General features: G+C 40.4%; 2 protein-coding genes and 1 long non-coding RNA gene across 3 annotated transcripts; 1 reads left to right on the forward strand and 2 right to left on the reverse strand.

The window, feature by feature from the left end:
- Nucleotides 1-238: 238 nt before the first annotated feature.
- Nucleotides 239-1,363, reverse strand: LOC114526078. Its single transcript, XM_028547578.1, has one exon. The coding sequence runs from the start codon at nt 1,361-1,363 to the stop codon at nt 239-241; it is 1,125 nt and encodes a 374-aa protein (XP_028403379.1).
- A 6,428-nt stretch (nt 1,364-7,791) lies between these two features.
- Nucleotides 7,792-13,594, forward strand: LOC114526058. The gene is made up of 4 exons (XR_003687297.1): nt 7,792-7,952; nt 9,415-9,469; nt 10,011-10,098; nt 13,495-13,594. It is a non-coding gene; the product is annotated as an uncharacterized LOC114526058 (long non-coding RNA).
- Nucleotides 13,595-14,343: 749 nt separating this feature from the next.
- Nucleotides 14,344-19,800, reverse strand: LOC114526079. Its single transcript, XM_028547579.1, has one exon. The coding sequence runs from the start codon at nt 19,798-19,800 to the stop codon at nt 14,344-14,346; it is 5,457 nt and encodes a 1,818-aa protein (XP_028403380.1).
- Between the last annotated feature and the right edge of the window lie 963 nt (nt 19,801-20,763).

The raw sequence follows: 20,763 nt of genomic DNA on the forward strand, positions 1-20,763 counted from the left end.
CAATTTCTCGCTCACTCTGTTCTCAGTACGTTTTCTCTATATTTTTTGTTTGGTGTTTCCACTTTCAATTAATTTAGTTCCTTCGAAATTAACTCAATTCCGCTCACGCTCCCCTAAAATTATACGTTTAGAATTCGATAATTTTACAACTTGAAAATACCAATTAACACAACAATGCCAAATGTTTCTTTAGGTCTGTGTATCTCAATGTTTTGTTCTTGAGTCTTAAACTTGCTTTTCACTCGTCTTCATTTGCTAATAACTGTATTTTCTCACGCGCGAATATATCTTTGCTTGCTTCCTCAGCCTGAACCTTCTCTACGGACTTGATTTCTAATGGACACACAAGAGTAACGGGTCTTTGAATATAATGGCCTTTGTGAAGGAGTGTCACCCCTCTCACTACACCGTCTTTGCCTTTAATGTGATGCATAACTTTTCCTTTAGTCCACTCTCCCATATTCTTTCCGTCGCTAATAACCAATACGATTTCTCCAACTTCCGGAACATTTCCGGCTCCTCTATGAATACTATGGTTTTCCAAAAGTCCGTGGATGTACTCTTTCTCCCAGCGGCGCCATACGTGTTGCTGTTTCATCATCAACCTTGCGTGAAGTTTACTCACTTCATCACCTTCGATTTCACAGTCTTCAACGACGTGAGAATTCTGTCCCCACATAATTACGTTGGGTTTTAACACCTGCTCCTCACCATTATGACTTTCCAAGTAGGTCAATGGACGGTTGTTGAGGTGTCTCTCAATGTCCATTACTATCGCTTCCATTTGATCGTAATACAGATGTGACCTTCCCATGGTTTTGTATAGCGTTTTCTTGATCTCCTTGATGAGGCGCTCGTACATACCTCCCCACCACGGCGATTTGGAGAGGTTGAACTGCCATCTAATCTCTCGCTGCGCTAGATGGTCTTGAAGTGATTCACTCTTTCGTATTTTCCTTACCCAACTAGCAGTGGACTGGAAGGTGGACGCGTTGTCGGATATAATGCGTTTCGGTCTCGTACGTCGGGTGATAAAGGCGTTGAGCTTACTCTTGAACTCGTCAGCTGTCTGACATTTTGTAACTTCGAGATGAACGGCCCTGGACGCCGCACACGTAAAAATGATGATGTAGCATTTGCCTTCTTCGGTCTTCGATACTTTATAGCTCAACGGTCCTGCGAAATCTATCCCGGTCGTCTCGAATGGTCTTCCGCCTTGAGTATGAAAGGTAGGTAAATCTGCGGTGGTTGTAGTCCCGTACGGTTTTGTACTGAATACTTTACACAGGTTGCAGCAGTTGATCATTTTCTTCACTTTTGATCTTAATCTTGGTATCCACCAGTTCTCTCTAATCGTAGACATTGTATTCGCGACGCCCATATGGTTAACTTGCTGATGACTATGGCGAATTAATTTCTCCGCAAATTCCCCATTTGGAATGAAAACCGGTTCATACCCCTTGCATTTGAAGATGCCTGTAGTCTCTTCTTTTTTCAGCTTCCACCCCGGGGTCTCTAAGTCTGGTTGAACGTCCGTTTGTGCTCGTCGGACCCACAAACTCCGTGCGCTTGATATTTCTTCAGTGGTTCACTAGTTTTCTTCGTCATTCTTTTCTTAGCGAGGGCGTTCTGCTTGAATCTTAGGGCCCACGCTGTCACTCTTAAAGAGTTAAAGTTCTCCAATAAGAACGTTTCTCAAGTAATGAGTCCCACTCGTCTGGATCTCGCTTTAACGTAAACAATACTCCCTCCACGGTAGGTTTGTGCTCTTCATATACTCTCTTAGTTGACTCAAGCTTCGGCTGTAAGCACTAATCAACTCTAGCCTCACTTTAGTGGTGTTACGCTTCGAGATCCTGCTCTTTGATGTCAGCAGTCCTTTAACCACCCCGGTCGAATGTTCAATCACTGCTATTGTCTCCGCGGAACACGCGACGTTACTAGCATCGGCGAACACGTGCAAATGGACCTTCTTTAACTTACGTATGTCCTTGGCAATGCTTCTCGGCACTCTCAAGTTGTCACCTACTTCCGCATTCCAGCTGGCTCTCTCATCACAGGCTTCGCGATAAATACGTTTGCCCTCTACCATTGTTGGCGACATTATTCCTAGTGGATCATATATCCCTCTAAGTTTGCTTAAAATAGTACGTTTCGTTACAGGACCGTCCTCTGGCAGCTTCGTATCAGCCTTAATTTCCAGTGTGTCCTCGCTCTTCTCCCAAATGTGCCCAAGTAACTTGCTCGGGTTAGGCTCTTCGTCTAAATCTGACACATCCGATTCCCATTTGTGGACGGGAAATTTTGCAGATTTAAAAATGTGTGTCGCCTGTTCCGTGAATACGTTTAACTCGTCAACGTTGCTTGCGGTTTGCATGAGATTATCAACGTAGGTGTTCTCTCGCAGAGCTTGAACGGTGTTTCTTACGGCATCAGGTTGCTGATCAAGGTGGTAGTTGATTGTGGCTCCTAGCATGAACGGACTTGCTTCTGCACCAAAGGGAACTCGGGTAAATGAGAAATGCTTCTCTTGGCCATTGACATTGAAAAGAAATCTGAAAGCATCTCGATCCTCATTGCTTAAACCAATCTGAAGAAAGGCCTTTTGGATATCAGCAAGGATAACGTGTGGACACATTCGCGCTCTTATCAAGACGTCCAACAATAATGGTTTTAACGATGGTCCGGTATGCATACATTCGTTCACACTGTTCGCTAATGGACCGGGTCGGGCGCTTGCATCAAATACCATTCTTACCTTTGAACTACTTGCTTGCTCTGTAACCACAGGTTTATGATGGAGGTAAAACACGCGGGGTCCTGTTGGTTGGCAGGTACTGGCTCGATAATCTTGTTTTCTAGCTGGTCTTTTACAATCGCTTTATAAGTTTCTCGTAGTTCTTTGTCATGAGTTAACTTTCGCTCTATGTTCTTCAATCGTTTTCGACTTGGTTCCTCGTTAGTGTTCACAAGTTCTGCTCCCGGTACCCATGGTACGCAAACCTCGTATCTTCCATCGCTTCACACTGTGATGTTTTCTTTGAACTCTCGATAGACATCAAGTTGATCGTCTTCAGCACGGTCTTCTATCCCTAGCACGTCTAAGGAGTACAAGCGCTCATAATCACGAACATACACCTACCGTCTGCATACTCCTTGCCGCCATGCACAATCCAACCGAAGGTAGTCCCCTCTACGATTGGGTCATTTGGATCACCTTTGATGACATCCTCAGTCTTGATCTGGCAGTAGAAGGCATCTCCCAGTATCACATGAATCTGGTATTCCTCGTTTGGGGTTCTGTAAAAGGATTTCTCTCTTACGTGTGGGTACCTTTCTTTCACACCTGCTATTGTTGGCCGCTTAACTGTGGTGAAATCCATCATTCTACTTCCTGTCAGTTCAATCGATTCGTTTGCACTTCCATCAACAGATTTGATTTTGACATCGAACACTGGCATTGATTGCTTCTTCGTTCCATTAATGGTTAAAATGTTATGTGTCTCATGTCGCTTTGGCTTTAGTTTCAGCTTATCTGTCGCTTCCTTCGAAACAAAATTCCTCCCAGAGCCAGTGTCTAAGTATGCCCATAAAGTTACTCCCTGAATCTTAATTGGAATAATAGCAGGAAGGGATTTCTCTTCTTCCGCAGGCGATAAACCGTTTAAGATTTCCTCGTTCTTAGACTCCCTGTTGCACAGACTGGTGTGATGTCTTGCTTTGCACTTGTAACAACCTCTCCCTCGGCATTTGTTTTCTCTGTGTCCTGATCGCCGACAATTGAAGCAAAGATGTTTTTGTGAAAAGAACTGCCGTCGTTTCTCAAGGGTGTCGTAAACTGGGCAGGCATCTCCCCAGTGAGAGCCATTGCATCCAAATATACAATAGGGCCCCCGAGGGCCTTTACCTCCTGCATTATCTTGCCCAAAAAAATTGTGCTCTCGCTTCTATTTTACCGTCTTTTTACCAGTTTCTGACTGGTTTCTCTTCAACCACCCTTGAAGTGCCTTTATCAAATTATCCGTCCCCCATTCTTCCCACTGCTCATCTGTCCTCACAAGGTCAGCTTTGATGTTGGGCAATTTATTCAATGTGGATAGAACAAATCCCTTTAACATGCTTCCCTCCTCCAGGGTTTGTAATGCATCATAACTCTTGCTTAGCACGGGGCGAAAAGTTAGGTTTGCGAACTTGTAAATCTAATCGCAAATCTGCGACAAAACTTAATTTTGACCATAGTTTGCCAGATTTGCACGCGTGTAAACGTTTAGTTTGCACTCGCATGTAAAACAGTTGCAAAGTTGGCACCTGCCGCGATTGCGTATGGTGCAAACATATTGCAAACCCAGTAACTTTACCCGATTTGCATTATTGTTTGCCTCGCGTGTAAACGCATAGCAAACATTAAATTTGCTATAGATTTGCTTCGTGTGCAAAACCATAGCACAAACGTTAAATTTGCATTATTGTTTGCCTCGCGTGTAATTGTGCCGCAAATAATGATTTTGCATGGATTTCCACAGCGTGTAAACCTCTTGCAAACATAATAAGTTTGCAATAGATTTGTGTCGTGTGTGAATTTAAAGCAAATAATACATCCAACCACAGTTTTGCGTCTCTTGCAAATGCGTGGAAAACGCTATATTGATTTGCAGTACATTTGCATCACTGTAAACTGGGATCAAAATAAACAAATGACAAAATAATTTCGTTTGTAAACTTTGTATTTAGTATGCAATACTTTACAAATACAATTCTACGAATATTGCTTTAATTGTAATCAATGAAAACACAAATTCCTTTAGCAGCTATGTCAAAAACAATAGATTTACAGAGACCCGTTTTGAAAACAACGCGTAGGCAAGGCAAGCCGGAGTTACGGCTGTTTTCCACTTACGCGTTTTTCATACGCACGTACACGCACCTAAAAGTCTAAATTCTTATGCATGTTACCTTTGAGAAAACTAAGTGAATAAATCGAAGGAAGTTATTCTGCATATTTTAGTACGCATTAGTTGACCTAGATGTTAAATAATAAAAATCTAAAAGCATTTAAAAATTTCCGTGCGTGTACGTGCGTATAAAAAACGCGTAAGTGGAAAGCAGCCCTTAAAAGCATTCTTAATATCAGTTTTGCGGAACCAATCAAACTTCGTGTACCATCAAGCCTTCCAGCTGCACAACCCAACGAGTTCACTTTTTCTGTTATGATCTTTTTTGAATTCCGGAGCTAAAACTAAATGTTTGTGTGTGAACCGCTCTCGTTGATTTGAACATATTAATCATAACGGCACTGAATTCGTTTGTTTACCATGCAGGAGTTATTGCCCTATCATCCAGTCAGGAATACCATTTGGAGGATTGCTCTCTTTAAGACTTCCTTGTTGTCGTGGTTTGCTCATTATCTTCGATTTTTCAGATGCCCGTCGGGTCCATTTTCGATCAAGGCTTTGGAAGAGATCGTTAAATCGTCCACTTCTCCAAGAGAGTGGACGTACCACCAATTTTTTCCTCCTAGAGGCATCGACATCATCGTGGCTATCTGGCTCTCTGCCACCTTCATCTTCTGAGTCACTCACAGACTCCTCGGCCGACATCGATTCCAGTATGAGGCCTCTTTTGACGTCTTGCCTTGAGGCCTCGTTGAGACTGGACGTCAGCTCTAACGCCTTCTTTCTTCTACTAAGTTTCTACACATATCAATATACCCAGAATTAGAAAAAATGTTACTATACATTTAGGCTTGGACGTAAGGCCCGGTAACTGAGGATGACGTCAAATGTTATCATTTTGTCCATGGACGAAAAGGGTGGGACGGGATCAATTTTTAGGACCAAAAGGTCGGGGAGCATTCTCCCAAACCTCTATGAGAGCTTTTTTTCTTAAACTGAATACTTTCCCAACAACATGCAGCCAAACGTCAGGTTGTGCATTACTGTGGTACAATAATACATGAACCAATAGACCTTTGAGGTGCTTACGTCATGTCGGTGTCGAACAATGAATCGCAATGCAATCTGGGAAACAAGTGGGACAAAATTGTATAGATAGAAAACTGTGTGACGTAAGCACTTCAGAAGGCTATATATATAAACCCCATTATGAGATCCTAACAATACTATTTAGGGGTTGTTTACATGAGCTCGGTTACCCGAGATTCAACGAAGCGTGAGATGATTTTGAGGTATTGAAATGAACAGATACATGATCCTGGCACTCATATAATCACCTCAACAATAGCAAGGCTTTTTTCAATAACCTCAAAGTACTCTCACGCTTCGTTGAATCTCGGGTAACCGGGCTCATATAAACAGCCCCTAAGGGTCCAATGGTTCATTATTTATAAAACTGTGACTGGTTTTTATGCTGGAGGATAGGGCCTCAGGTCCAATTTTAATTGTTAGACTGAAAAAAAAACAAACCTTCAGAACTCTTGCTCTTCTCCTTTCCCGTTGGAGAATGACAGGTGCATTGCCGTCGGCAACAGCGTTGCTCTTTCTCCTTTTAGTGTGAAAGTGGCAACGGAGGGCTCCTATATAAATAGAAACAAATACGTTCCTTAGTAAACGCATGCAGTTTCAGATTATTATCAACTTGCAATTGAGCTACACCACGTATCTTTATTAATGCAAAGCTTCGGTCCGTTAGCCGAGAAGTCACAACAGTCGCAAGGGGATAGCATTAGTTATTTGTGCGTCCCCGACAACGTAATAAAGAGCAATAAAACTTTCTAGCGATCCCTTTCTATCGAGTTGTATAAAACTTTTATACCTTAACCCCCTGTTAAATATCGATTAGTTATCGCTAAATGTACAGTCTAGACTAGTAGTATCATTTGATATATTCGAGCAAGTACCATGATTTAAAACTGGGATACATTCGGGCAGAGCTACATGCACGACGATCTTAGAAAGTTAATGAGTAAGCTATATACCGTTTCCCCGATTTGTGAAATATAAAATTTGTGACATGCCACAGGCCAGAGTTATAACATCTCATGCACGCAAATTCCATGTTCGCGTTCCGAAATAAGCAATTAGCAAGCGTTCAGTTCACCATGCAAGCTGGCAACTTTCGTTCGAATAAATTAAGCCGAACGTTATTAAACGTTTGTCCACTAAGAGCTTGCTATTCTACGGATTCAGCGCTGTTAGCCAATGGGAAACTGTATTTTAACGATGGTTTTGTTCAGTAATGCGACTTTGCGTTCGTTTCAACGCCTTCGGTGAATGTTGACTACTAGAACACTGCACTCTGCAGTCGATATATACAAGCATTGATATAGTAATATGTCACGCCGTGCGGATTGTTAGGCTACCTATAATCAAAGTACGGCATTTGTGGATTGTCGGATATTAATATAAAAGTATTATTTTTCGAGTATTTTGGGTAACGAGTATTACTTGCGTGATAATTTTTGTCGTGTAAGTCCTGAAAAAGCTTAAAACGATTTTCTTGAAAGTTTTATATTGTAAATATTTATTTGTTTTTCGCTCAATATTCATTTGTAAACTTTTGCCATAATTAACACTTATTTACTCGAGACCTGTCGATATTTCACGAGGCGAAGCCGAACTTACATTTTCTTTTGTCTTAAAGGATCAATGCCATTGTTGATAAGCATGTTGCGGTTGCCGTGCCGTTGTATTTCAAAACTCACTATTATAACGCCGAATGAACGCCGAAAACGCCGAATGAACGCAGCGACGCCTGCTTTTTAGGGCTGACACACCGGATGTAGCAAATTTCAAGCAAATTTGTTTCCGGATGTCACAATCCAGTTGGCATATTGCAGGTCACAAATTTGATCCACGCTGCACGTCATGTGCCTTGCCCTTGGTGTCGTGTAACTCTGGTGTAATCAAGTCGTCGTTTTGAAAAGGCTGAGAAGTCAAGATGTCTATTACCATTTCCCAGTATCTCTTGAATCAAATTTTATTTTCAGAATGGAGGTCAGTATAACAAGTTTAGTATTTGCTGCCTGCCTGGCTTGTACCATCATTCGATTAAAGAAACCGTATACAGTTTGTACTTTATATATTACAAGCCTGTCAAAATAGTAAAGTCAAATTATTTTTATTTCTTAGTTAGATCGGTCCGTTACACTTTAGCTGATATCAAAGGAAGGGAAGGGGATATGTTTATTTCATAGGTAGTAGTTAAACAGTTTGAATTATTTTTGCACCTCAGGTTATTGTAATGTCTCTTTATATGTGCTGAAATTTCTTGAATCACATTAAAATTGTTAGCTGTCTGATTTACATTATTCATGCAAAAATCCCTCATTGACATTGTTCAAATAATTTTCAATGTACAAACACATGAAATCATAGCAAACAAGATTACTAGTTTTTTTCAAGGATATATAAATGTGGTTTATTTTTCCTGTGATAAGAGTCCAGTATAACTTATAAGAAAAATGGATGAAAAGGCTTCCAGCCTGACACTGTATATTTATTAATCCCCCCCCCTAGATGAAAGGCCTAATTACAATAGCCTACTTTCAAATTCTTGTAGTACTAAAATTTGTGTTTTACCCAAGTGCAATTTAATTTAAACATAGTTCATGAAATGTTGTATAATATTGGGCTGAGTGCAATTGCAATGGATTAGAAATCCACTATATTATAATTCAGTTAGAGATTCAATCAGGAGATATGTATTAGGGGGATTGGGTTAAAGACAAAAGGGGGCTTAGCTATCATTATGACTTAATCGCAGTGAAATAATTGTGCACCACATTAAGTGTGGGTCAAGTGTGATTATATTATAATTTATACATATAATTAAGGTTAATTGCACTTGGGTAAATCACTCATTTTAGTGCTGCAAGAATTTGAGAGTACTGGCTATTGGTCTTTCATCTGGGGGGTAGGGTAATAATAAATATACAGAGGCAGATTCCACTTTACTTATAACTGGTCTTTTATCACAGGCAAAATAACCCTTAAAAAAACATTTATATATCCTTGAAAAAAAAACTAGTAGTCTTGTTTGTTATGATTTCATGTGTCTGTATATTGAAAATTCTTTGAACATGGACAAAGTAAATCAGCCAGCTAAAAATATAATATGATTCAAGAAATTTTGGCACATAAGAAATATTTAAATAACCTAGTTGAGGTACAAAAATATTAATACAACTATTTAACTACTACCTTATAAAGTAAAACTACTCCCTTCCCTTCCTTTGATATCACCTAAAATATAACTGATCTAACTAAGTAATTCAAATAATTTGATTTAACCATTTTGATAGGTACATTGTTCAATTATATACAAACGCGATTTCTTCATGCAATGGTGGCACAATTGTTTAGTGGGATACCCTAACAATTGTTTAGTAGGATCTACAAATTCATGTGTTATTGTCTAAGGATAGGCTCCTAAGGTGTGTTTTAATTATTTTTTTAGTTTTTAAAACTTGTAAAGAGAAAATCCATGAGCTGGGAAAGATATTGTTAAAAAGGTAGGCTACAAAAATAGCAAAATTAGAGGATGAGTGGAAGTAATATCTACTCCAGTATACAAACTAATTAACAGCAATCTCGCCATTCTATAACCATCCATGGGCTTCGTTACCGCTATATAATGAACTCTCAAAATTTTGGACATCATAAGAGCTATCAAATTTGGCCTTACATTTATGCAAGTTAACCCTAATATATTCCTTGCTAAAAATTAAAACAACTCATTCACTGGATCCCTAAAACTAAATTGCTCCATCTTGTTAGTCCATTTAAACAAATATGACCTTTGTTTACAGTACTGTACAAAAATATACTCATAACGTATAATTAATCTACTTAGTACCTTTTCACAACATTCCATTTTTGTTCTGTGTTTTTAACTCCTGAGCGAACATGTCTCTATAGAAATTTGTAAACAGTCACTACAAGATATATAAGTTGGTTGGAACTATATGAATTAAATTATGAGTTCATGTGTTGGGCTCAATCATAGTATAAAAACATATATTTATAACAGTAAAAAATCCATACTCTTTTCAGGTTTGATAATTGTCTGAAATCAATGAAATGTGATATGATGATATTATGAAAAATTCAATTATGTGTTATGAAAGCAGAACATGACTTGGTAAGATGTGAGATTAATTATGAATTTTTATAAGCAATACTGGGTATATACATGTTTTACAGGATATGTTTTGCTGTTTTAATCTCAGTATTGAGAGATCAATATAGAGCAGTTTAAACATTTAAAACAGTGGAAAAACAATCACCTAACCCCAGCAAAACTACAGTATGAATTTTCTCTATAATATCCATATAGCTTTTCAGTTTAGATATCTATAGATATCAGGGTTTTTTTGTTTTGGTTTCAGAAACATTCAGAAACCTAAGTACATAAATAGGTGTGTTGTGGAGTATAGTTGAGTTTGTTGTCAAGCTTGCTGGTCATCCTGGCTTTATGTTCGTTCACGATTAACCTATATTTTAGGTGATAACAACACGTACAGTAAAGCAGAATTTTATTTTATCATTTACTATACTACTTGCCAATTTAGTGAAGCTGTACTTACCTTTACAAATGATGGTACTTGGGCATTTTGTGTTTTCCCGTACTCTTTGTCTAGGTTTTCTTGCCGCTCTTGCTGTTTAATTATTGTGTCATTCTGCTCAATTATCTTTCTCTGATTTTGAAGAATCCTTCGCATCATTTCCATTGTGGTTGTAATCTTCCTGCGAGAACTTTCAGGGACCATCGTGAAAGGTTCTTTGATCCAGTTAGTAATACATGGCAAAATTCTGTATCGGTGGATTCCGATGACAGGGATGATGAGGTGTTCATGGAAGGGCGAATGTACGTATTAATTCGCATGGTCGGTCATTAAATCTTCTGTTGGCTCGTTGTCTGGTTATATTCCTGGCATATTTTTGGACTTCCTTCCATATCTCGGATAATGGCATGGAATTTCTTCTGGCTGGATTAAAAAAATGGCTTGAAATTGTTGGCGCCTCTAATCAATGGATGGCTGGGCTGGCTTTAGCCTTCCCAGGCACTTTGTATTATTTTCGGAAAGAGATTGGGCTAGTTGATGACGCGTTTGTTAAGTACGTCATATGTCCTAAATGCCATTCTTTGTACGAATTTGATAAATGCTACCGTACTTTTGGAACAAATCACGTCTCCAACAAATGCTCTTTCGTTAAATTTCCAAATCACAGGCAACGCTTGCGAAGACAAACATGTTGTACTCCTCTGTTGAAAGAGGTGACTCTTAAGTGCAGGCGTAAAAAACTTTACCCTCACAAAGTTTTTTGTTATAAGAGCATCGTGGAGAGCTTAAGAGTCCTTGTTAATCGTGTGGACTTCACCGCTCACTGTGAGTTATGGCGTCAACGTGAAGTACGTTCTGTTAACCAAGTTGTATGCGACGTGTTTGATGGTATAATTTGGTGAGAATTCCAAGATTTTAATGGGGTTTCATTCCTGGGCAATCCGCGTAATTATGCGTTCATGCTTAATGTTGACTGGATGCAACCGTTCAAGCATACCATATACTCCCTGGGTGTAATGTATTTAGTCCTGATGAATCTTCCCAGAAGTGAACGGTTTAAACCTGAAAATGTTATTCTTGTTGGCGTAATTCCTGGACCTAGTAAACCAAAATTAAATATTACCTTCCTTTCTTGTTGACGAACTGCTTATTTTGTGGAATGACGGGGTGAAACTGCGACATCATGGCTCCCCTTTTATTCCAGAAACATTTAAGGCATGTTTATTGTGTGTTGCGTGTGATATACCAGCTAGTCGAAAAGTATGTGGCTTCACGGGACGTAATTCCTCTCGTGGTTGTAATAAATGTAACAAAATATTTAACACTGGAAATGTAGGTGATCCAACTGATTATTCCGGTTTCAAAAGGTGCCCGTTATGAAATAGTGATGAACATCGACGGCAGATGGAGGATACTCAGAGTAAGACTACCCAGGAAGAACGAAGTCGAACAGAGTCAAAGTATGGCGTGAGGTATTCAGAGCTCCTTAGACTCCCCTACTTTGATTGCATTAGATTCACCGTAATCGATCCAATGCACAACCTATTTCTTGGTACTGCTAAGCATGGAATGGAAACATGGCTAGAAGCATCAATAATAACTCCCGCTGACTTGCAAAGAGTGCAGAATAAGGTTGATGCGGTGCATGTCCCAACTAACATTGGTCGTATCCCGGGAAAAATATCGAAATCGTTTGCTGGTTTCACAGCAGACCAATGGAAGAATTGGGTAACAATATTTTCTCCGTACGCATTATATGACATTCTACCCGAGAAACACTACAAGTGTTGGCTGATTTTCGTTAGGGCTTGTAAATTAATTTGTAGCTACTCCTTTTCCGCTGAGAGATATAGCATATGCTGACTCCCTTTTGCTGAAATTTTGTGGCGAATATGAGAAGTTGTATGGGAAACTACGTGTAACCCCAAACATGCACCTACATACACACTTAGCCGATTGTATTTTTGATTATGGACCAATAACTGGGTTTTGGCTATTTAGTTTCGAGGGCTATAATGGGATATTCGGTGATTATTTCACAAATAATAAGTCTGTCGAGCTTCAAATGATGCGAAAGTTTTCAAAGGATCACACTGTCAGCAATTTGGTGTTTCCCGCAGAGTTTAAGGATCAATTGCAACCATTATTGAATAATGCTAAGAGTCGAAACAATTCGAGCCTGTTACTTGTCAATCATGAGGTGGTATTGAAGTTACTGAAGTTAGCGGACGGTGTAGTTGACATTAACGACGAACTGTGGTTTAATGTTTCGAGCTTTTCTTTTGGTGGTCCACACACAATTGAGAAATTTGATCACGATGAGTTAAGATACCTTACGGAGGTTTACCAAATGTTTTTCCCATCCGTTTCCATTTTTTCCATTCCTGAGTTCTTTGATAAGTATGCCTCTGTGGACTGTGCTGGCGACTCAGTTCTCTCGGCTGAATCGTTCCTCCATGCACATTCTTGCCAAGTGAGCCGCCCAACATGGTGGAAACGTGAGTACTGATTCTACTGATGTAAGACCGGGAAACGTTCTCTATTTTGTGAAACAGACTGTAACTGTCGGCGAACGTGTTTGCACTTTTTGCTTTGCTCGTGTGCATTGGTTTCAGTACCACGCTAAGCGTTTCCAATGTGGCAAGTCGGATGGTAGCCCAGAAGTTTGGTGCGCTAGCTTATTTGATTGTTTTGCTGCATCTGCGTTTATTCCCATTCAACGAATTTGCGGAAAGTTTCTCCCTGGCTATGACAAAGTAAATGGTGAAAATGTTTTATTTGTTCTTCCCTTGAACAAAAAGTATTTTTTATAATCCCAGTGTATGTAAATTTGTAAGGATGTTATAGTGTTATAAAATATGTTCAAAGTTGACAGATTTAGTTTAATGGGACTTTAAAAGGAACAAAGTTTTCCCTGAGTGTATGCAGCATATAATCTCATATATGTTATTTACTCTCATGTTATGTTTTAGTTATGTCCCGAAAGCAAGACATCATCCTTCAACACATGAATGAAATGATTTTTTAATCTGACCAAATTAAGCCATTACATGTGAACGAGGCTCAGGAGTCATTTTTTTCCAAATTGTTCAAAGTGAAGAACTCTTTTTATACATGTGCCATGCATGCAAGGTTTGTGCTCAAAAGTGTATCGTGACGGGTTCAAAAGCCAATCAGATTAATTTAAAATAAAAAACAGCTGATTTTTCCAAACATAGAAATAGGGTTGTTTCAAAATATACAGTTGCTAAGCTTGTAGATATATTCCCACCGCGGTAAAATATATCTTTATTGCCGAAAGAATTAAAACTAAAATGAATTATACAGAAAGCTAATTCTTTTAAAATGAAAGTAAAAGTCAAGTTGAATAAGATGAAAAAAATAGTTTTTCAACAAATACAGCAAAGCTGAATTTGCTGCTTTGTTAAATCGGTGAAATACAACAGCAATGGCCAATTACTTTCTTACATTACTACTGGACTTCACATATCATTTGCAATTAAGCGGAATTTCTGCACAGTTCACTATCTCTTTATACATCGCGTATGTGGGGAATGGTCCCAGAGACACTGAATGATTCACTTCGTTTTGTTAAATATATTTATAAACACAATATATACAAAAGTTTTCTTCTGATCTCACTCGCTCGCTTCGTGTTAAAAAAAAAGACAAAAGCACATGTTATTGTTCTATTCCATGAATTAACATAATTTAACTATAAATGTCAAACCCAGCTCCCGCGCTGTCCCACAGTTTCTAACACCCTCCCCCCATTAAAGTGTCCTGTCTGACAGCTTTAATGTCACTCATCGTCCTTCGTTTCATTCCTCTTCTTCTTCGTTCATTACAATTCCGACTATACGGTTTCTTGCCGTTACTTTCGCTGCTCTCGAAGGTCTCTCACTAGCGCCTTGCTTATCGTTATTTCCCTCATTAGGAGTTGTTTCTTTCATGGTTCCCGTCTGGGTTTCCTCTCCTTTTTCTTTGCTTACCGTTTCGTCTGTCGAACCGTCAATTTCCAGGTCACACACTAACTGAAGTGGTCTCTCAACAATGTAACCATTTCCTGTCTTTATCTTGTATCCTCTCAAAACATTATCTCGACCTCGAATAACGTCAACAATTCGTCCGATTCGCCACTTCTTCTTTATTTTGCTATCATCAGTTATAAGTACGATTGATCCTTTCAATGGTAATCCTTTCTCAGTATTGTAAACCTTGCGGTGTCTCTCTTGCAGAGCGTGGACGTACTCAGTGAGCCAACGCTTTTTAATGTGTTCTCGACAAACTCGGAGAAATCTCATTCGCTTGGTCGCCTTCTCTTTCTCGTCCATTTCGTCCACGTCTTCTTCTAGGAAGTTTGCTGGCTGGCCACGAAGAAGTAAATTTGGTGTGATTACAGGTTGTTCGAATTCTTCACCTTGGTAGCAAAGTGGGCGGTTGTTCATAAAGCATTCAACATCCAGCAGAACTTCTTCAAGCTCGGGAAACGTTAGCATCACTCGACCAATTACTTTAGCTAAACTGGATTTCATTATCCCGACAAGCCTCTCGAAGAAGCCACCCCACCAGGGGGCTCTAGACAAATTAAATTGCCAAGTTATCCTCTCCGTCGTTAGGTAGTTAAACAAGTCCGTATCCTTAGTAAGACTGTCTAGCCACTGTTTGGTCGCTTTGAAGGTTAACGCATTATCACTCACGATCTTTTTTGGTGTACCGCGTCTAGCAACGAACTCTTTAAACCCTTTCTTGAAGTCGTCAGCGTCCATGCTCTTGCTCAACTTCAGATGAACCGCTCTTGTCGTAGAGCAGGTGTAAAGAGCAACGTAAGCCTTGCTCGTTGACTTTCGGTTATCTCTGTAGAGAAAGGGACCAGCAAAGTCCACTCCGGTCACTGCGAACGGTTCTGTCATCACGGTTCGAAACGTTGGTAAAGACGCCGTTGTTGGCTGCTTTAACGCTTTTGGTCGGGCTTGCTTGCAAGTGTTGCAGCTGTTCACGATATCTTTCGCCAATCTCCGCAACCTTGGTACCCAAAATCGTTCCCTTGTTTTTGCTATTGTTGAGCTTACTCCCCCGTGACAGATTTGCTCATGAATCTCGCGCACCAATAGTCGGTCCAACGTGCAGCTTCTCGGAAGGAAGATCGGGTTGTATCCAGGTATGCGTCCGTCAACTCTCAGCACGCCGTTTTCGTCCTTGTAAAGAGTACAACCTCCGTCATCCTTCACGTTTTCTTGAACGATTTTCACCCAAGTAAGTTCGGCTCGTTCAATTTCTTCCTTGGCTAACGGGCCGTGGAGCTTTTGTGAATTCTTCCTCGCATTCCTCGTGAAACGGAAGATATATGCTGTCACTCGTATCAACTTTCGATACTTGAACTTCGTTAACATGTAGTTGATCATCTGTGCATCTCTTTCGATCGCTTGTTTAACCAGGGTTTGTTTGGCTGTCATCTCTTGGGAAATCTCCGCTGTTTCCGTTATCTCTGGTTGCTCTGGCCACAATTCATGCTTGGAAATCCACTCAGGACCCTTGAACCACATATCTGTTAGCTTACTTGGTGTTGCTCCCCTGGTTCCCACGTCGCTAGGGTTGCTGTTGGTTGGAACGTAATGCCAGGTTGCATTCGTTAACTCCTTGATTTTCTTGACACGATTTCTTACAAACACCGACCATGTCCCTTTGTTTGCAAGCCAATAGAGCACCGTCACACTATCTACCCAGTTATGGACTGCACAAATGGATTGTTGTTCCAACGCCTTCATTACATTGTTTAACAACTTGGCCAAGGTCGTAGCTGCAGTCATTTCTAGTCTTGGGATGCTTGTACCCTTTGGAGCAACTCTCGACTTCGCCACGAGCAAAGTTTGGTTGACTGCTGTCGATCCTTGGTATTCAACCGTGTAAATTGCTGCACACACCGCCGCCTTACTGGCATCTGAAAATCCGTGAATCTCAAATTGGCTATCACTTCTTAACTTTACGCTTCGGGGCACGGAGATCAATTTCTGCTGTCTCAATCCGCTGATCCACGAATGCCACTTTCGTGTAATGTCAGGTGGTAATATCTCGTCCCAATGCAGCTTAAGAAGACACACACTGCTGAAGATCAATTTGGCAATGATCATCACAGGAGAAGACCATCCCAGAACGTCGTACACGCCGTTGATTGCTGCGACCATCTTTCGCTTTGTTAACGGTTCTCTCACATTTATGCACGGCTCGAACGATACCGCCATCGTGTCCGTAGCTTTGTCCCAAGGCATTCCCAGTATTTTCGTTTGATTTGTGTCACCACTACCTGCCAACGTTTTCGCGTATGTCTCTTCCTCCTCTGCTGTACCGCCACTGGATTCGACGGATGATACGTTGCTATGCCACTTATGCAGTTGAAAGCCGGCCGCCGCCATAATGGTTGTTGATTCTTCCTTAAACTTTATCACGAGACTCTCTGAATCGCCTCCTCCCTGTATATCATCAACGTACGTGTCCTCTTTTAATGCTCGCACTGTTTCTGGGTACGTGTTCACGTATTCTTCCAAGTGCTTTTCCAAGGTTGCACCGAGAATATACGGGTTCGAAGTGGCTCCGAAAATAACTCGCGTAAACCTGAACTCGATTATATTCCGGTTCGTCAAGTCGTCATACCATAGTATCCGTTGTGCGTCACGATCGTTTTGCTTGACGATGATTTGAAGAAAGGCTTTCGTCACATCACCAGTGATACAGAACATTCGGAAGCGATTGCGGAGGAGTATGTCTAAGAGGAGTGGTTGCAATGAGGGCCCAGTCTCTAAGCAATCGTTTAGGCAGGGTGTGTCCACATTTGGTTTTGAAGAACAGTCGTAGACAATGCGCATTTTTGTCGATTCTGCTTGCTCTCTTATCACTGGTTGATGAGGTATGTAGTGGATAACCTTCCCGGTAGGTTGAGCTGGAACAGGCTCGATCACCCCGTCTCTTAGCTGCTCATTCATTATTTTGTTATATTCTTCCAGCTTCCCCATTCTCTCAAGCTTTCGCGTGACGTTGTGTAGTCGTGCAATCGTCTGATTCTTGTTTTCTGGCAGAGGCATACAGTCACTTTTCCAAGGTAGCCCTGTCTCGTAGAATCCATCATCATTCTGTTGAAGTTGCTTCTTAAATTCTTCGTGCTGGAACGACGTCACCTCGTCCCTGTCTGTTACCCCAAGCACATCATCTCTGCACAGTCGCTCAAACTCTTCTTGGCCAGTATGGAGTAGGAAATGCTTGTCGGTCTTGGTGCTTGTGTGAACACCACCATAAAGTGTCCACCCGAACAGTGTAAATTCGGCTCCTGGATCCTTCTCCTGGTCATCACCCAATACTGGGGGCGCACCAGACTTGATACGTTGATAGTCTGTTACCCCCAGCATGATGTGGACTGGTAAGATGTTCCCAGTTGACTTTTCTTCACTAAAGGTTAGCTGTCGAAGGCGTGGCTGTTTCCTCTTTATCTGATTAATGTTTGGATTTGTTACACGGGTCAAGATATCCTTTTCTGCGTTAATACACTCTATTTCCATCTCGAACGCATTTCCCACTGTTGATCCAATCGTGATGTTGTAGATCTCCACCATCTTGTTTAAAGTGCCATACATTTGTTCAATACACCGTCTTTCCTTTCTCTTTGGTCTTAGCCTCAACTTCGTAATGAGGTCACTGCATATGTACGAACTGCTTGCACCTGTATCAATCATGAGTCTCGCCGGCTCCCCTTCGACGCTCACAAGTAAGGTAGGATGAATAGCAGAAGTATTCTGGGTTGCTGTTCTCATACCCTTCTCTTCAATCTGATTCTCACTGTCCTTTGACGATTGTCCTGGTTGTTGGGATGTCATGAGCCCCACTTGTTCTCCAACATTTTCGTTTTCCTTTTGACTGTTCTTTGTGTTGCCCATTGATGATCTTTCTTGTTGTAGGCATATGGAGGTATGGTGTTTTTGTCCACAGTTGTGGCATCCTCGAGCTCTGCATGCTGATGCTATATGTCCTACAGATGCACAGTTGAAACAAGCTTTCTTCTGCTTTAATATGTCACGTTTTCCAGCTACACTTAACACTTTTGTACACTTCACCGCAGGGTGTTCAGCGGACTCACAGTAAATACATCTTTGACGCTTTTGTCCATCTCTGCCATTACCAAGTAATAGTTTGTCCCGGTTTTGCCAACCGAATCTCTCACTCTTCCGCTCATTGTTTTTTCTGTCTTCGGTACGCAATGGGTGCCGATCCACATATTTCCTTAGGTTCTCTACAAGTTGTTTTAGATCCCAATTTTCCCAGTCATCATCTTTCTGTACCAGGACTTCTCGAACAGGTCCCAGCTTATCCATAAGGGTATAAACTGCTGATTGGGCAGATTCTAACTTATCCATGGTAGAGAGTGTTCTTACAGTTCTTGACAGCTTGTTGTGGAAGTCATGGATCGATTCGAGGTTGTGAATACTCTTTATTGCATGTAGTGTCTCCAGATCTTTAATCAATGCCCTGTGAACTTTAATGTCTTTACCATAAGTCTCGTTAAGTATGCGTTTAGCTTCATTGTAACCGTCAATTGAATGTGGCAAACCCATGATGTCATCTCGAGGTTTGCCCTTGACCAACTCTATTAAGTAGTGAAATTTACTAATTTCAGAAAGATTTGACTCATCAACTTCTACCTTAAACTGATTCCAAAAACGAAGCCAATCTTTGTAATCTCCAGAAAAAGGTGTGATGGTATATCTTTGCAGCTTCACCGTGGGTGTTGATTTTTTAAAAGCATTATTCCCTTCGCCAGTGTTCTCATTTAACTTCTGCAGTTCTAGCTTTCTCCGTATCCATTCTTCCTCTGCCTGATGTTGCCTCATGATTGCCGCTTCTGTTTCCCTTTGGTAATTTTCTCTCAATTTCGCTTTTTCAATGCTCAAACGCTTTTGTTCCTCGAGTTCTGTTTGCAACTGTTGTTCACGCCTATGTTTTTGTAATTCCTCAAAATGTGCTTTGCATTGATCCCTTTCTTTCCGAAATTGTGTAATACAGTTCTTTTGTGCCATCGACCACTCTTTTATGTAATCCACTTCTCTGTCGCTATCCATTAAATGTTGTAAAGTTTGATCCTTTGATGCTTCCAGTCGCTTTATTGATTGTGTTATTTTCTCGTGGGCAAGGGCCACATCTTCCAAATTATTGGCGCCTCCTAGTTCAACAGCTTCTGCAAGCTTGAGTTTTTCCAAGGTAATACATTTGTTGTGTTTGGCTTCGCCGTCCATGTTTGTTTACTAACAACTCAAGTTGTAATGTGCGCTTTGCAAATTTGTATTGTTTCGTACTTTAATTACCAATTAGCGCAATATTTATAAATCCCGTACCCTCTAGCGCAATATGGCGCCGCTGTAATAATGCTTCGTATTGTTTCCTTTCACATTTCACGTCGATATATTTCAAATATTGTTAACGATATATATCCCAAATGTCGCATACACTGTAGAATCTTCGTCCAACACTAACCTTCTGTATATCTGTCAAAAGAAACTCTTTTTCCTATCCCGTTAAAGTTGTATGATATCACGTATTAAAACACCTTTTGATTTGCTCGGAATTTTGTCCCAAACTTCGTTGAATGTTCAGTCCTTATTTCGCGTATTTCCTATATCCTGCCGGGGTCGCCACCTTCAGTGTGGGGAATGGTCCCAGAGACACTGAATGATTCACTTCGTTTTGTTAAATATATTTATAAACACAATATATACAAAAGTTTTCTTCTGATCTCACTCGCTCGCTTCGTGTTCAAAAAAAAGACAAAAGTACATGTTATTGTTCTATTCCATGAATTAACATAATTTAACTATAAATGTCAAACCCAGCTCCCGCGCTGTCCCACAGTTTCTAACAGCGTATTATTTTGCAGCAAATTCTTTTGGTGTCAATATACAGGTTTCCATCTCCGAAAAAAATAAAATAAAATTATACAGAAAACTATTTCATTTAAAATGGAATACAATTGCAGCTGGCATAAGACTAGCACGTCCACACTGTCGATACGATAGAAAATACTCACGAAGAGAGCTATATTTATGTTTATTGAGTTCCATTTGTCTATAAATATACAACATTTCTCACAAAATATCTTTTTTTGACATTTTATTTTAACTCATGGCATACCAGGCGCATCAATTTTTTGGTTTAGCCTTCTTCCTCTATTGCACTTACGTAAAATATAGTCAATAGATATA

This window comes from Dendronephthya gigantea, unplaced genomic scaffold (assembly GCF_004324835.1).
Source record: "Dendronephthya gigantea isolate DGI-Jeju-01 unplaced genomic scaffold, DenGig_1.0 000037F, whole genome shotgun sequence".
Taxonomy (NCBI): Eukaryota; Metazoa; Cnidaria; class Anthozoa; order Malacalcyonacea; family Nephtheidae; genus Dendronephthya; species Dendronephthya gigantea.